Genomic DNA, 18,651 nt, shown 5'->3' with positions numbered 1-18,651 from the left:
GTCTTCCCTTAGGAACATTTCTTCCTGACAGGACTTGCAGTATAGCCCTCAACACCCTGGGAGGGGAGTAGTGAAAAATTCTAATTTTATTCTACTTTTCCTGTTTGCATTTCCAAAATCAAACAGTTTCCTAGATAGTCACTAGAAAAGCCCACTTTTCTTGATGTTAACCCTTAATATGCTGTGGGTGTTTCTGTTGCCAGTCCTGGTGGGACTCAGGTGACCAGCAAGTCCTGCTCTGACTGGTGCCATGTGTATCTATCTTTGCATTTATCTTGAAATATCTGGTCAAGAAATTTTCAAGAGGAAATGGCAGGGATGGGGTCCTTAGCATTTATCTCTGTTTCTCACCAGGCAGCTCTATTGTAAATTAGAATAAATAAGTTCTTCCCAAGCCTAGGTTTTTTTTTTTTTTTTTTTTTTTTTTTTCTGCCTGTGATGGTAAGAGGTAAGAGTTTTCCCTGTCTTTATCTCAACCCATGAGCTTTTCCATCTTATTTTCTCCCCATCCTGTTGAAGTGGGGAAGGAAGAGACTGGCTGGCTGGGCAGCTGGCAGCCAGCCTAGGTCAACCCACCACACTATTTTAGTTGCCGTAAATGACGATAAAGTTTTATCTTCTGTGAAAAATGGAATACTGTAGAAAGAATAACTTACACCCCACATTTTCGTGCCCTGCTGGCTTACCTGAGGAGAAAATTCCTTTGAAATTTAGTTGATAAATCTGAGTATATTTATACACAGAATTCCTTTCACACTCTTGAAAGTGCAATGCACAGTACTGTAAGTACAAAAGTTTTGTCTTCTTTTAGTAAAATATAAGTAATCTTTTTCAAATAGTTGAAGAAGAAGTTAGATTAGTTAAAAAAAAAAAGGAAAAGTACTTATAGACAAACCACAGAATCCTGAGAAAGCCTTGTAATTGTGGGTTTTGTCTTTAAATTGTATTCAAGTTCATTGTGTTATCTCTTTCATAGTGCAGTGCCTGATTATTCCTGAGCTGAGAATGTCCAGGATTTCAAAATTTGTGAAATGTGTTTTTTACTCATTTAAGCAGAGCATCCTATTAAGCAAGCAAAGGTTGACCTCAAGAGCATTCTAAAAGGGATAAGATCCCAGAAGTAGGGGGAAAAAACACCTACTTTTGTATGAAAGCCTTCCTTTTCACTCCAGGACATCACCAATAGCTGGGAACTTTTTCTATTTTCAATCTTTTTCCTTCTAGCATAGGAAAAAAACTTGGTACCTTAGCCAAAATATTTAAACACCACTAATTTCAAAACATTAATCTGTGATCCTTTTGTAGTCTCTGTGTGGTACTGAAAAGTAGGGGAAGGAAACAAACAAACAATAGTTTTCATTTGTCACCCTGAGCTGTGACTCTGCCCCTCCCTCCTGCATTTGTCTCGCCACTGAGTAACTGAACTTACAGCATTGTGTAACTTTCATTTCTGTGGAGGCTTGTTATATTAGAAAAATTGTTCCAAAGAAAGCAACAATTATGACATAAGCACATCTGGCTCTTGCAAATTATTCTTTATTAAGCTTTCATTTAATTACATGTGCTGAAAGGTCTGCTTTTGATTACTGTAATTTTTTTTATTTGTCCATCTGAATGATAGTAATGTTGGAAATTACATACAAACCACCTGGCTTTTTTCTCACTAATAAGGCAAAGTTTATGTAGATCTATGTGTAGAAGAGGGATTAAGATCTTCCCTGTTTATGGCAGAAGAATTATTCATGATGCTAATTCAAGGTGAGGGTTTAAGTTTGGTCAATGGAAAGAAATTGAACCAATAGAGTTTTGTTCAGCAAACACTTTTTATTGGTTGGAATTGTTTATTTTAATATAAAAGTATTTTATTATATTTCAGTTAAACTTTTTGAAAAGCTCCACTAGAGTTTTTTGTACTTTCATCACTATATACAGGAATTTTTAAGGCCTAGATTCATTATTGGCATTCATAGAAGATTTATCACTGTACACACAGATGAAGACATGCCTTGTTAGCCATTTTAACTTTGCCTTTTTGTAGGAAACAATTCCTATTGCAGCTCCCAGTAAAGTTTCTGGAGTTAGTGGTTAATTTCTAGGTAAGAATAGAAAGACCTGGATTACTGTTGTTTCTGACAAGGACTTATACCTCCTTTTCATAAACAGCCATATAATTTTACCAATTTTGATTTTAACATTCAGGCACAGTGTAACTTTTTGCTCAATACCACGACCATCATTATGAAGAAGGAAAAAAAAAACAATCAAGAAAAATCAGCAAAAGTCAAATGAAGAAAAAAGATATTGGTGTTTGGAAGTTTTCCAGTCTTTCTTTGTTTTTTGTCTTTTTGCAAATAGCAGAAAGGGAAGCCACAAACAAGAGCTGAAAAAGATCCTTTAAGAGAAGAAACACCAGAGAAAAAAAAAAAAAAGTACATTTACAGCTTCTTTTTTTAGGAGTATTGCAGGAATATATGTATATCTTCTTGTCTTCCAGCAACTGTATGCAGCTCAGCTGGCAAGCATGCAAGTTTCTCCTGGAGCCAAAATGCCATCTACTCCACAGCCACCAAATACAACAGGGGCACTTTCACCCACTGGGATGAAAAATGAGAAGAGAGGGACCAGCCCGGTAACTCAAGTTAAGGTATTTCTCAGTAAAGAAAAGAGTTGGTGTTTGAGAAGGACAGTGAAATCAAATGGTCTCTGTAATTGTTTTACAGTTGGAAGTTGAGCCACGTTACAGTTCTTCAATATTCAAATTAAAAGTTCCATTTCAATGCTGTATTATCAGTATAGAGAAGGGAAGAGAATGCATTCACTTCTTGTTTCCAAAAATACCAGGCGTCCCTCTTCCTACCACAGGCAGCACAACAGATTCATCAGTAAAATGTGATATTTTCAAGATTTCAGTTTGTAATCTGGTAACACGCATAAATGGCATCCATTTCATGAATTGTTTCACATTGAACTCTTGAGTATCTCAAAATGCGGTGCTGGCTTATATTGTTAGGGTAAGAGAGAGACTGTAGAGCTTCTAATTATTTTACAAATCTCTAGCTGTACTTAATTCCACGATTTTGGAAAAGCCTCCCATAAAAAGAATATGTAAGTCAGGGCTCCGGGGAAAACATTGTGTTGCTGCAGATTGATTTGACTTTTGCTGATTTCACACAGCTGCTGACAACCGTGCTGCTCCTCGCTGGTTTTGCGCCATCGCCGAGTGCTTGTGCCTGCTTATTCTCACTTGCTTGGAACCAGGCAGCTACAACATGGCATTTGCCAGGAGCCTGGAATGAATGTTGTGCTCCCCATGAAACCCGTGGAGCAGCCAGTGCCTTTGGGTGGGACTGCCTGGCTTCTCCTGCTGGGTTCTCCCGGGGTGGTTCCGGATTTCATGAGACCAAACAGGCTCAGAATGAATTTACTCCAAACTGTACAAAAAATCAGCATTCAAATATTTTACCAATTTGAATGATAGAGATATAAATGCAGAACTGTTAAAATAGATCTAAAGGTGGCAGGTAGTGAGTTTGTGGGTAGAGAGAGGGAATATGTTTGGTTTTTTTGCTGGCTGTTAACACCTTACAGGCAAACAGTCCTTAGCTTCAAACCAGCCTGAGAAAATTTTACTCACTTGGGGTGGTGTTTTCTTTTTTTTTTTTCCTTCACATTTTTTGACATGAAAGTAAAATATCATTTGTTTTTTTCATTATCATCAATCATCGTGGTAAAGTGTGGGTGAGTAGATATTTCTGCCTGGGCTGATAAATTTCCATGACACTTTTTTGCTAGGCTGAGAGTACTAATAAATAAAAACTATTCCATTATGGCCAGATCTAACATTTATTTAGCAAAGCATTCACTTTACTTAGCTGTAGATGTGTATTAGTCTAATATTTTACCTCTTGTAATCCAATGCCAGGCTTGAGAGCAGTCAGGGAAATTTACCACATATGCAGAGTTTGCTACAGTCAATACAGAAGCCACCAAAAGCAAAGCCCAACTGTTCCAGCAAAGTTGCCATAGTATAGTGATACCTAACACCAGTGATTTATGGCATTGAGAATATACTACTGACTACTTTAATGTGAAAAAGTAATTTTGGGAGTGAGCGAGCCAAATGGACCTACACCAAACCAAACCTTTACTGTATGAGTCAAATTTTCCCTGGTTAAATTCAAGCACATATCTTCTTGAACCAAGGCCAATACCGTTCCAGGTTTGTAGCCAGCTGAGTCCTGTTACAAAATTGACCACATGCAAATTCTTGGGGGTTTCCCTACATAATGTAACTTGAATGGACTAAAGTATATGTTAATAAAATTGAAGCCTTTTTTATGGTTATTTTTACTAAGCACACTACTGCATTCAGAATATTAAAGATGAACTACAAGTGCTTTGTGTGGACAAATACCAATAGCTAATGAAGAAATTATTAATAGGGTATTAATAGCAGTACCTATATTCAGTCTTTGCAGATTGTTACCTTTGTTAGACATGACAGTTTTAATGGTCATGCATTGCTTAACAAATCCTCTATATTTTCTCTGTGTTTAAGCAGTTTGTATAAACTACATGCATTATTTACAGAACTAATGGAATTATTTTACAGAAGTGAGACCTTTCAAAAAGTAATGATAGTTTTTCCCTAAGTCAGTGACCAGAGTGTTTTCTGGCTGTTTGGTTGCCTTGCAGAAATGAGAATGCTGTCCATGTAGTACACACAAAGAGGTTCTGGTAGTGTTTAGAGTTCTTTCATGACTGGATCAGTACTAGATGGAAAACCATTTAAAAATTGAACTCTGCAGCATAGATTTGTATGTGCGCATGTTCGCAGTACTTAGCCTGGCAAACTTCATGGTCTGAATGGGGCTCTGAACTCTTGGAAAAGTTTAGGGAAGCCACTTTATGTCTGTGCAAGGAAAGAGGTTGCATGTAAGCATGGCCACAAAGCACCAGGCTGGACTCTGTCCCTTGTACCTTCGAGCTTCTGCTCTCACCTGGACACTGAAAGGGTGTGGACGTTTGTGCACACTCCGAGGCCAGGAAAAATTGAAATGTCATGCAGTTTTATGGGGAAAGTTCAAAGCTGAAGATACAATGGCATTATAAATACCTGTTTGTTATGTTTTCCTGTTTAATGCATTTTGTGTGACCAGATGTACTTTGCTAAATCACTGCTTGACAGTAAGGAGAATGGAAAAGATGAGATAATGTGATGTATTGTGTTTCGGCATAATTCTAAGCTTCAAAGTGATCAGTGCAGAGTTTTAAAATATGAACAATATTCTCTTACATCCAGCATAATTCTGCTCTGGGCATATTTTAAATGAGAGATCTGTCTTACTGGGCTCTTTTACTACAGAAAATCACCATTTCACAGATTTTCAAGTGCTCTGTCTTGCTTAATGTATTAAGTGGAAGGAACAAGCTCAAAGAATGGGAAGAAGGTTGCACTGCAAATGTTTATACTTATCAAAGAAATTAATTGCTTGAATAAATCCTCTTCAAAAAGTGGAGATATTTTTAAATGGACCTACTCTACTTGTTTCTACAGAAACAAGACATATGTGAGAAAGATTTTCTTCCAGATTGCATATGAAAAGTATCAAAACATATAAAAGTGCCGATACTAGATTTACATACCCTTAAAAAAGGTTCCTTGTCTTAATACAAATAAAACACACAGATATACTAAAGGTTGAATGCAGCAGAAATAACTACAGAATATGGGAATGATACAGAAATATCAAACAAGGAGCAGAATAGCAGTTATGTGGAAAATATTTTTGATTTTACATAAATCTGTCAAAACCATGACATTTGAATAATAAAATATCATAAAATATGCAAAATTAAATAATAGAAAATAAGATACATTTTGAAATGCCTCTAGCATGTAGTCATTATCCCAGTAAGTAAAGGAATTTGAATTCAATGACATTCTTATCTCCTATTATGGGGGACCAGCATAGATTGTTTCACTAAACAAAACATGCACTCTGAATTAGATGCATGGAATGTATAAGCTAGCAGCAGCTGTAAATGTGGGCCAAAGAGCTGTCAGGGTTTTCAAATGATTCTTTCATAGTAGTACTTCTGATTCCTTAGTTTCTAATACATTTAAAAATAAGCTACATAACTTATTTTTATAGTGCCAGGAACTTTTCAAATAGAACCAGTGCAAAAGCATTACTGAGCTGCTGGAAATTTAAAATAATTCTTTGTAAATGCCCTAGGTTAATTTAGATCTCTGAAAACACATTAGGAAATTAAGCTGTAATGTGAGCTAATTCAAATTTTAATTTGGCAAAAAGAATGATCCAGTCACATAGTTAATGTAAATAAGAAGCATAACACAGAGAAATTAATGAGGTTTCCTTTGGTTGAATCTTAAAGGAGGCAGATAATTAGCTTCTTTTGTTATTATTGCTGTGGAATGTGGTATTGTCTTCGAGGTGTAAAGTAACTGCTGCTTGCAAAATGATGCGTTCATTTGTCTTTTCCTAATAGTTATTTACATTAAACTCTTGCAGGATGAAGCAGCTCAGCCACTGAATCTCTCAGCCCGACCCAAAACAGCTGAACCTGTCAAATCCCCAACATCTCCAACACAGAATCTCTTCCCAGCCAGCAAAAGCAGTCCTGTGACAGTGACGAACAAGAGTGGCATCCCCAGCCCTCTCAGTGGATCTCTGGGAAGAGGATCCTCTTTAGGTAACTAATCTGTCCTAGGGAAAGGAGAAAATAGGCAAGTTTTCAGCATGAAATCCCAGCCTGAGCACACTTAGTTTTGAATTAAGTAGGTAGTTGGGCCTACGTTTCTCTTTAAAATGGAAAAAAAAAAATAGAGTGAAGATTTTCAAAGAATGCTCGAAAGCTAAAGTTTTACAACAGTACCCAAAAATATGTGGCAGAGTGTGAGAAATATAGGAAAGAAATAAATAATGTAGGAAATACATACAAATATACATACATAAGTAAATAAAGATAGGCATATCAAACTTGTCAAACAGGTTTGTATGAATATCTCTCCTAAAGGTGTCTACTGGGTGTATACACACAAAGTTAACTTTTAAATTTTGACTTCTGGATCAAAAAAAAAAACCAAAAACTATCTTAGAATGCCCATAGAGCCTCACTAGATACTAGATAGTTGTTTTTATTTAAATAAATACAAAAAGGCATCAGTCCAGCCGGTTTATGTTATTATTTGATCATATTTTTATTATTTGACCATATTTTTATTATTTGTTTGCCCATCTGTCAGGATTTTGTTAATTCATATGGGTTTGACCTGTGTTCAAGATTCTTTAAGCTTATTAAGTGATGGAACAAAATTGGTCTGAAAACTATGTATGAAGACTACTTTAACCAGTCAAGAAACAGAATCAAGAGCTGCAAAATGTAGATGATCAGCCCTAAAGTTCAAACAGTAAATTTTAACAGTGACTAAATACTTACTACAGACCACTTATTCACAATCTGTAGCTCAAGTGTACTTGTAAAATATATAGAAACACTTATGAATAATGAATAGATATGTTAAATACATATATTAAATATATAAAAATTATGGGGTTTTTTCCATTCCCAAACACTTGGGAACATCATGATCTCTGAAAGACATTTTCTGCAACTAGCTATATACTCTACCTGTCAATTTATTTGCAACTATCACTGCATTATCTTACATTAGAAAGCGAAGTATCAATCTGAAATCCTAGACCTTTCAAGAGAAAGGACCACAGAAGACAAATAGTGCCTAAGGTAAAAATATTTTTCATATAAAGTCATAAAAAAATTTTGTCTCAATCCTTAAGCATAAAAAAAAAGATAGGAAGACATTACCAGAAATCAGCAAGCCATGTAAGAGCTTTAGCTACCTTTCTTTACAATAAATTTAGATGATTACAAATCTAAATCTCTTTAAAAATCTTGCACATATGGTTCCCAACTTCTTTGTGGTCCAGAATGGAACTTACTTGCTGAAACAGTTCAGAGCATTGGAAACTTTCCTTTTCCTCGAATTCATTATTTTTATTTTGGAGAGGGGTGTTTCATTCAGACAGAAAACATCACCAGTCCCTCTAAAACATCACAATTTGCATCTCTTCTTACTTAGGCCACAGTATTAAATTAACCATCTGGTTCACAGGATAAAGTGTGAGAAACACCTAATCATTTTTATGTTAGAATAATTCAGGGTCTGTCAAGGCTGAATTTTCTGTGTTTTGCTCAGCTGAACTTCAGTGAGATTAAAAGAATATAAAAATTATTTTTGAAGGTTAATTCAAAATCTTAGCCTTTTTTGGTTGTTGTTTTGGATTTAGTTTTTGGTGTTGTGCTTTTTTTTTTTTAATACTAGACAGTCAGTAAGTCAGTAAGCACACAAAACTAACAAATTCAGAACTTTTATAAAAGACATTTGCTGGTCAGGCAGGTGCACAGGTCACACAAAAACTGTGTGATTGCTCAAAATTCCCTAGCTAGAATATATATGCACAAACCCATCCATGTGCAATATAGAGAATACTGCCATGTAGGAAAAGGTTAATTCGAGTTTCACCACAGCAACAAAAAACAAACAGCCACAAAATAATTGCTGTCTTTTTCTCTCAGATCCAAAACTGTATCTGGGGTACTCATCTTCATGAATGCATTGTAAGATGTAACAGGAATGGTTGCCTGCATTTCATGCTTGTTTAAAAGTTTCTTCCTGTTCAGAGTGATAGAAAGAAAACTGTTTTTTTCTCTGCTGATTTAGAGATTTATAGCCATTTTATCATGATAATGAACTTTGTCCCCAAAAAGTAAATGTGAGAGCTGTTTCTGAAATGGAAATGGAAATCTTAACATCTGGAGTGATGGTTCTCTCTTTAAAGAAATTCTAAGAATTGACTTAGAGAGTCATCGCCAAGTAAACATTGTTTTCTCCTTTATTCATTTCATTAATTATTTTCAATACCTCAAAAGGCTTCCAGTTTAATCTTCAGAATACTGTTGTCTTAAACACATATTTGAGTCCATGAGTATGCTCAGATACCTCCATCTCAGGGTGTCTCAAGACTCAATGGTTGTATTTCTAACAGAAAAATAAATGCCTGGGCTTATCAATCACTTCAGTAGAGTAATTCAGCCTTCAGACAATTGCCACTCCTCCTTCTGCAGATCTTGGTTGGGAGCAGTTCTAAGAGTGTGAGAGCAGAGTTCTTACCCCAGATTCCAATTTGGATAATTACCTGAATAAAATGTGTTCTCTGTTTATAGATATCCTTTCCAGTCTTAATTCACCTGCCCTATTTGGGGACCAGGACACAGTAATGAAAGCCATTCAGGAGGCTCGAAAAATGAGAGAGCAAATCCAAAGGGAACAGCAGCAGCAACAGCAGCCTCATGGTGTTGATGGAAAATTGCCCTCCATGAATAACATGGGTCTAAACAACTGCAGGATTGAAAAGGTAATGTCTCCCATTTCCCCACAGTCTGTCACTCACTCTTCTCTTCCCTGCAAAACAGATTCTTATTTTTATATGAGATTTCTTTTTAGAGCTTTTAGCCATCTCTGATTTCATGTTAAATACACCTTGTCACTTTGCAGTGCTGTGCTACAAACTTCTCTAGGTTTACATCACAGCATTCAAACCCACAGTCCTGTGCACTCATGTGATGAAGCTGTAAGCATGCACATAGAAACATGGAAAAGGGGCTGGTTTTGAAGCTTGTGGTCACCAGATTTTGAATTGTGCTCTTGAGAATAGCTGGATTGATAAATACAGCTCAAAGGGCAGTTCTGTATTAGCATGGTTGAGTATTACAATGCCAGCATATGAATTTGAGTGTGCTCAAATCTGTGCTTCAGGTGCAACAAAGTACTCAAGCTCAAAGTGGCTGCATTTGGCTCTCAGTTGCAGTTGGAAATGAGAGACCAAAATTCTTTGTTGACTCTCCGGTGTTGAATCACTTAAAAGAGATGGCACACTAGAGTAAAATGTAGAAAATGTTAGGATAATGGGACCAGCGCTGGACTGAGCAGGACATGATCCAGCTTACAAAATAGCAACCTTGGATCATATTCAAAAGGTGAGGAGCAGTTTCTATCACACTTGCTTTGAGCACCAGTCAGAGGACAAGGAAGACTCTTTTAAAATTCCTTGTACCTGTGTTGTCCTGTTCTGTGGCCTTTCTGAGATCTTCAGGATCTGCTCCAGCAGCAAGTCTCTGCATATACACCAGGGCAAGAGAGCAGGGGATCTGGTAACTGGCTGAGAAAAAAGGCAGCCCTTTGGATGGAGAATGCTTCTCTGTTAGCTTCCCTAGAGGTGCCACGGGCTGCAACAAATGCAGCACACAAGTTATTTTTCACCACTGACACAAAACCAGTTACATACCACAGTATTTATTCCCATTAACTAGAAAGGTAAAAGCACTATCCCAGTAATCACTAAAGCTTTGGCAAATAGAATGGTTATGATGCAATTTAGTAAGGAATGGAAAGAGAAACTGACACATTAATTAGCCTATACAGCAACTAGTGTTTCAGACTATTTTTTAAAACACTCCAATAAAACAGGTAGTTCCAATGCCTATAAAAATTCTGTGATTCTCTGTATCAGAGGGTAGATTCTTTGTTTCTTGGGTGAGGGAGGGAAGATCATATTTTAGCCCAAAGATTCACAGGAATTTTGAGTCCAGGTTAAGTATAAGACTCAGCAGAATATTAACTATAACTTAAATGATGAATTTGATGATACGCTGATCTTTTCTCAACCCACAAGGGAATGCTTGGTGAGTGTTTTGTAGCAAGGCACAGAAAGGCAAAGAAATGTCATAAACAGACCCATTAAAGATTGATACACACCTTTTAATTACATTTTGTAGTTTTGCTTGATAGTTTCTTTACTGCACTCAAAACAAGAGAAAGGCTTAGCATCTGTTAAAAAAGATTTGTTAAAATGTTTCCATACAAGATAAAAAATTCTTTTCCAAGTCAGATTCAGTGTCTAATAAATACTTATTTCTGCTAGTATTAGTTGAAATGTCATAATTGAAAACCCCATTTAATACAAGTTGATACTATGAAAAAATATAGAAATGAATAACTGATCAAGCAGTCTGTATTCAGACAACACTCTAATTGTAAACTCAGTGTTTGTCTTAACTAATCAAGAGGCAGGATACTAAAGCCCAGGTTATAAAAATAAAATAAATGTCACATATATGATCAGTACTAAGAGTTTATAAAATTATGCTTATTTTAAAATTTATGAGTTTCAGTGGCTTGACATTTAAAAATATCTAATATGCTATAAGGGCTATTAAAAGAATTCTTAACATTTGATTTCACTTTGAAAAATAAGTATAAAAATGGCATCCACTTACTTATTGACTCTCTTCCCTGCGTATTTTCAGTATCATGTTTGTGTCTTGTATTCGATATAACAAGTTTCCATTTCATCTTTCACCCTTTAAAGCAGAGTCAGTAAATATTTCAGTGAATAATCTGAAATTTCTACTTTGTGCCGGTTACTAGCAATACACAGATTGATGCACAGTTTCCAGATTGAGGTTATACATCAGGCAGTCTGAGCAAAAAAATATTTTCTTTTGCTTGCAAATATAGCAGAGTGAATGGGAGCTCTTTAACAGATACAAACAACAGCATTCTCAAATGCCATCTTTTATGAGGAGGCTTTTCACGGTAGCACTTGCAACTTTTAAAACCTAAGAATAAAACAGCAGCAGGGAAATCTGTTGTTAAGTCTCTCAGTGACCTTATGTAGTCCTGCTGGGTTTATTTATTGTAGCAGGTACTACAGAACAATTAAGGCAGGAAAAGGTTGTAGTATGTGCTCTGGTTTTACCTTTGGTTCGCTGGCCTGTTATCCTCGCTCCGCAGATGTGAGAAAAGGCAGGGGTTGCAAAAGAACAGGATATAAATCAGTCATTTTCAATGATGGTATATCCCCATTCCTATCCTAAAGAAAATAAAAGTATTAATTTGGTCATGAATACTAAGAAAATGTATTTATATTTTATAACAAGTATAAAATACATTAAAACAAGAAGCATCCTTCACACAAGCAGAATTCTAGAACACTCTTCCTTCCCCCTTCACCTTCTGCCTTTCAACTTTTACATTATGACTATACTTCTTTTACTCTAAAAATGATGGGCAGGATGGTCAAAATGGAGGTGGGGGAGCAGGAATGCTAGATCACTTCAATTAGAGAAACATAATTTTGAAATAATTGTATGCCAAGAAAACCGCGTATAGTTTTTGTCATAATCCCAGTGAAGCTTTGATAACAGTTGCAATTTTGGATTGGTTTCTTTTGAAGAATCAGAACCCTGGGTTTTCAGGACCAAATTTTCAGATATTGGCTTCAGGTAATTAGACTTGTAGAAATGAGTAGCTGGAAGCTGGCACCAGAAAAAGATGACAAATTAATTGCCTGCAGCTGGTTTAAAAAAGCTATTGAGTTCTGGTCAGTTACTGGTCTTCAAGTTCAGATAGTTGGTAATAGTTTGTTGTGCAAATGATTGCGCTCACAAAATTATGTACATAACTTCAAAGCCTGGGCTTAGGCCTTTTAGAAAATGTGTCATTTAAATCTCAGAAAGCTTTGTATTTGGTTACAGACACAGAATTGAAAATTGCCTGTGTTCATATTCTGCTGTTCAAAAAAAAAATCTACAAAGCTTTAAAAGTGCTCACAGAGATTCACTCATCAGAAAGACCAAAACAAAATGCAGCACTCTGGGACAGCCTAACTTTGTCATTTGGCAAAGTATTAAGGTTAGTTTATACTTCTGAAATGATACCACTCTGTGCAGTTATTTGAGTTTGTGTGCTGTTGTGGGTCAGGACAGGCAGGTAAGCACCATGCAGCCGCTCACTCACTCCCGCCAGTGGGATGGGGAGGAGAGTCAGAAGGGTAAAATGAGAAAATTTGTGGGTTGATTAGTATAGTTTAATAAGTATAGCAAAAGCTGTGTATGTAAGTAAAGTAAACCAAGGAATTAATTGATTATTTCCCTCTGCCAGGCAGATGTTTAGCCATTTCCAGGAAAGCAGGGCTTCAGCACAAATAAGTGACATGGGAAGACAAACGCCAAAACTTCTAACATTTCCCCCTTCCTTGTTCTTCCCCCAGATTTTATTGTTGAGCATGATGTCATATGGTGTGGAATATCCCTTGGGTCAGTTGGGGTTAGCTGGCCTGGCTCTGTCCCCCTCTCAAAGCTTGGCACACCCCCAGCCTCCTCTCTGGCAGAGCAGCATCAAAACCAGAAAAGGTCTTGCTGTAGAAGCACAGTTTGGCAATAGGTGAAACATCCCTGTGTTATCCAGCACTGTTTCAGCCACAAACCCAAAACTCAGCACCGTGTGAACTAAATTTAACCCTGAGCCTAAACCAGTACATTGCACACGAGGCAAAAAAAGTCACTGTATCAGAGTTGAATTTTTCTGCTCCACCCCAGGTGGAGCAAAAAACTCAGGCGTGGTCTGACTGAGGAAAGGGAAGAGTAATGGTGTCAGTCATTTAACAGAGTAAACAGAAACACTGGGGAAGGTGAGAGAGAAAAATGAAGAAAATAATCTACAGAAGCAAAAGTAAAATCATGCCAAAAAGTCATCTTTGTTTAGAGGATATGACTTCTTTCCACTCAAGCCATGTTCACCTTCAACAAAAAGAGTACTTAAACAAAATCTGCATTCCTTCAGCTACTTGTATTTATTTTAGTATTTCAAACTACCATCGTTGCCTAGAAGATTTGCTTTGATTTAAGGCTTTAAATGAATCTGAAAATGTTATATAATTTATAAGATAACTGACATTATTTTAAAAAGAATCAGATCCTATCTTTTTATACATAAAGCAGGAAAACGCTGACAAAGATGCTTCAGAAAATCTTAGTATAAAAAATATAGGTAGAACTGTGATTGGAGGAAAATATATGAAGTCAAGACTGAATAAATACAAAATCAATAATCACAACATATTTGTATCCCCACTTCCCCATTTACCTTGCCATGAAGCGTATTCATTGAGATCTGAGAGTAAGCAGAATGTAATATAACATTTTTATGTTTATATTCCATTTTTACTCTTTTGTAGATTTTCAGACAACTGTGTATTTGCAGTAGGAAAGCAGAATTAGACCCCAAAATAAATGACATGAGTCATTGCCTACTTCCTGGGAGTTATGGTACTTTAGCACCTCTTCTAATGAGCCTTTTATTCCTTTCTTATCTCTAAATCAAAGTTTTGCAAGTTGAATCCATGTAATTTATCCTAATATAGACCCCAGTTTGTATGCAAAATGTGTGCATTCTTAAAAATGTGTATCATTCACCCCTGGAGATATTACAGTCTATTGATCAAATCCATATTTAGGCCCTTGGATTGACTTGATAAGCCATAACGACCCCTTTGGAGGTGCTATGCTCTGCTGTATTTAGGGACTGTTAAGTATGTGGATTATTGAGACAATAGGGTGTAACAGCTCCTCTGGAGCTGTTACACTTCATCATCTATACGAAGCTCCTGCACATATGTACAAACTTGGCCTGATAAAAACACTTCAGGAAGTCTTTGTAGGAAAAGTCACCAGTCATGCATAATCTCCTTTTGACTGCCTACAGCCCTGCCATGGCTCCAGTGTTGTATTGCTTTTTTTTCTAAAGGCAAGCAACGCTGCCTTATGCTGCCATCAGGTTTTTGCCAGCTTTTTTTCTCCCCATACATTCAGCATCAGAGACAGAACAACTGCAGTGGCAGGAGTCACACTGTCTGTTCTGCATGTACAGGAGATTTGCCAGACAATCACAGAGAGAATCACCTTGTTACAAGCATCCTTGCTATTCGTCATTTCTCAACTCTGTTAAAAACCCCCAAATACACAGTTAAGAAAATATTTTTCCAGTTCATTCTGCACGCAATTCTCTTTTTGCTTTTACTGAAAGCAGTCCTGACCACCCTTAAATTCAGAACATAAATTAATTGGTCATAAGGGCCTTGTGGATTTCTTATAAAGCTTTATGAATATGTGTTTTAGATTTGCAGGTAGTGATCTCTTCTCTTTTCCTTTTTTTCTTTTAAGAAAAACTTGGATTTTTTTTTCCCCCTTTAGTTTCTTTTTGCAGACTATTTGTGTCTAGTAAATAAGAGGTCAATGCTTATATTTCAGTCTGCTGTAAGACATGATGGAAACTGTAAGTATTTTCCATTGGTTCCTTATTTCTATTGGTTCAATCTTAGTTCTACTTGTAATTAAAGGGTGAGTAGATAGTTAGGCAAAAAAAAAAATATAAAAAAGGATAGCAGTAACAACAGCAGATGACTAGTTTTGCAAAGTTATTACTTTTTTAATGGTATTGTCTCCACAGTCATTGTAGCAGGTTTTATACTCACTGTAACTTAAGAAAGGTCCTGCCCCCCACAGCTTAAACTTTGGTATAATGTAATTTAAGTATTTAGATTTGATAATAGAAAATCTAGAACTGCATAGAAAGGAAAAAAAGAAAGACATTGATTTACTTGAGGAACTGTTAGTGTGGTCTCACTTTCTTGCAAGAATATAGACAATTTATTCAACTCAGTGGGAGTGTATTCCATCTGTCTAATGAAGACTCTGATTTCTACAAAGAGACACTGCAAAGTGTTTTTTTCCTGAGTACGTCATCCTGCTCAGCCGACAAACCTTTCCCTGGGGACTTTCTGGGATGTAGAAGGACATGTTGCATAGAGACAACCTCTTTGCAGATCCGTCATTTTAGAACAGATAAGTGACAGGTCTAAGTTAAACGCCCTGGAATAGGGAAAAGTTTCAAATACAAATCCCAGCAGTCCTCATACTTCTTACAAAACAAATGTCCTTTATGCTTGACTGTGAATCTTCTCAATTTAGTAATCTACTTGTGGCTGTACATAATATATGTAAACTAGGACTTTTTTTTACATTGGGTGTTCAAAGTTAATTTCCTAAAGCCATATTTGGACACCACTATTTTAATCTGAAAAATCTTTATTTAAAAAAAAAAAAAAAAAAATTAAACCAAAAAGAAAAAAAAAAATTGTTCCAAAATTTTTTGAAACTGCAATAATTTTGCAATTTCCTTTTTAGGCTTAGGGCTTATCCTAGCTACATGAAACGTGTCTTCATTTTATACCCATTGTAATATTTCCTTAATAATTTTGAAAGGAAAATAGTGACTCAAGTAAAAATTTTTTGAAGTGGCTGTAATGTAGGAGCCTAAGTCCCACTGAACTAGCTCTGAAAATTTTACCCCAAGGCAGACAAGCAGATTTGTGGCTGCGTACACAGTAACAGTCTATTTTCAGTGGAATTCAGCAGTTTTGTATCCTTCGCTAGCTCTTTTTATGATAATTTGGACAATTCAGAATTTCAGCTGATGTAATACTGCCCCCTTTTATTAGAACTGGAAAACATGCTGGACCTCAAACATTTAGTTTTGTAGCTGGAGAAATTCAGTTTATTTATGCTGTTGCTTCTAAAATTTGAATTTTCATGCCAAGATAAGGTAAAGCATGACATCCATATGCGTTTATAACCATGAATGGGGGAAAAATAATAATGATTCCAAGAAACATATTTTTTCAGGGTGTATTGTGTTTGTTATGATTGGACTTCCTAGGCAGCATTTCCCTTAAGGGAATTCCCTACTGTTTTTTTAAGAATCTCAAGGTGTAGATGATTTCTGCTTTTGTATGAATGTCATATGTGTTTGTATTGGTTTTCTAAATCAGTGTATTTAGGGGCACAGTGAGCATTGTCAGTTTTGTTTTTCTATTGTGAGCTCTGCTCAGGAATTAGATGCATCTTTGAATAGCTGAATGGTTTTAATATCTCTCAGACACAGGTAAGTATTGCAACGGGTTTATGCTTTACAACTAGAACTTTCAGAGTAATTTGAAATTAAATTCGAAGGAGAGCACCTTGGGAAAACAAAAATTAATCGCTCAATCTCCAGTCATATCTTTTAAGGAGAAATGTTTCAATTATAAACTAAGAAGGAAAACAACTAATCTGACTTTGGATATAACCCTGAAGCCTGTAACGTATTACTAGCTTTTGTAGATATCACGGGAAATAAAAACAGGTCAGAAATTGTTCCCATACTTAGAGAAATGTTTTATCTGATCTCTATCTATGTAGTGAGAAAGGTGATGGAAGCTGTAACTGCTCATGCACAGAGGGGGTCAAACACAGCCGTAACACTGGTACTCGGGTTCTAAGAGTTATGGGAGGAAAATACCAGTGCTAACATTAGCCCCTGCAGAAGAACACAGCCCCATTATCAAGGCCAGGTTTGTAATGGGAACCAGGTGCAGAAGGCTGTGGGTATGAAATCTTGTCAAGTCTGTTCCTCCAAGCCCAGAGATAGAAATATTAAAGCTGCTCATGAATCGTTAACTTTCTGTCTGTACGTAACGTGTGATGCAGCCTTTAATTGATCACATGCTCTTTCTCAAATGCTATTTACACCTATGTAGTCACACTCATGCCTATCAATACACCTACTAAATTTTTTTTATAGGTTTACTTTGTATGCTGTGTGTAGAAAGACATACAAATAATGTATTTGAAATTTGCACATTAAAAATACATGTTCACTGAAACTGTGGAACTGACAGGGAAAAGACAAAAAGAAACAGTGCAAAATCTCTGGCATATGTAGGTCATCTAAATTTGCAGATAATTTAGCTTTGGTGACAGCTTATGGATCCAGTTTACACCTATAGAAGAATTTGCTGTGAGGATGTTTGTTTTTAAACATTTTCTCAATTACCTTACTTTCCAAAATTGTCTGTATAAAATTGGTAATTTATACAGTTCAGTTCCAATGCATTAGAGGTACAGTTAAATGCTTAGTCCCTCGAGTCATGTGGAGGCTGATTAAAATAAAATCGAAATTATTTTTTCTATTGATTAAATTATCAAAATTAATTGAGTGAAAAATATGCAGTCTTTGCGAATTACAAATCACAGAAATTTTACTGGACCATAAATTAAAAAAAAGTTTGACCAGCCCACCAGTGATGTACATTTGTAAGAAAATAAAAGAAATGTACCTAGAGATAAACAACCTACATGAAACATTATTATCTGAATAACTATATACACATATATAGAGAGGCATACATAAATATACACACACTGCAGAGGATAGGAACTTCCCATGTTAGGTGAACTTTTAAAGTTTTTCATGCCTTCAGTTCAATGCCAAGAGCAGTTGGCAATAAAATACTCTTTTCAGGAAAGAAATTGGCACAAACATTTTGGTATCAAGAGCTATTTTTGCATTTGAATATTGACTGCTAGAGGTTTGGCCACTACCTGTGCTTAACAGTATTCTTGCTGAGCACAGTTATGATTTTTTATTTTTGTTGTCAGGGCTACTTGAAGGGGTTGCCTAACTTCAGGTTTTAGACCAAATTAATAATAATGTTAATTATAATAAAGATGATGATGATAATAATAATAATGGGGACTTGGCCCCTTTCTTCTATTGCCTTTGTAGCTCAAGAAAAAAATGCCAAATACAATGCTTTTTCCCTTGCATAGGGTATTTCATGTGAAAAGGATACAAACTTTGCCCCATTTTGGTCTTCTCCCTTAAAT

General features: G+C 36.1%; 1 protein-coding gene across 8 annotated transcripts in view; it reads left to right on the top strand.

Moving 5' to 3' along the window:
• Positions 1-18,651, top strand: part of SOX6 (SRY-box transcription factor 6) — a 368,783-nt gene that overhangs the window by 298,666 nt on the left and 51,466 nt on the right. For all 8 annotated transcript variants that reach the window (XM_069016846.1, XM_069016845.1, XM_069016847.1 and 5 more), the window contains 3 exons: positions 2,495-2,644; positions 6,537-6,717; positions 9,271-9,461. In XM_069016846.1, the coding sequence (XP_068872947.1) occupies positions 2,495-2,644; positions 6,537-6,717; positions 9,271-9,461 (522 nt within the window). The remainder of the gene's footprint in view (positions 1-2,494; positions 2,645-6,536; positions 6,718-9,270; positions 9,462-18,651) is intronic.

This window comes from Aphelocoma coerulescens, chromosome 5, assembly GCF_041296385.1.
Source record: "Aphelocoma coerulescens isolate FSJ_1873_10779 chromosome 5, UR_Acoe_1.0, whole genome shotgun sequence".
NCBI classification, from domain to species: domain Eukaryota; kingdom Metazoa; phylum Chordata; class Aves; order Passeriformes; family Corvidae; genus Aphelocoma; species Aphelocoma coerulescens.
The sequence above is the reverse complement of the archived record's forward strand: the minus strand, read 5'-3'. Positions and strand labels throughout refer to the sequence as shown.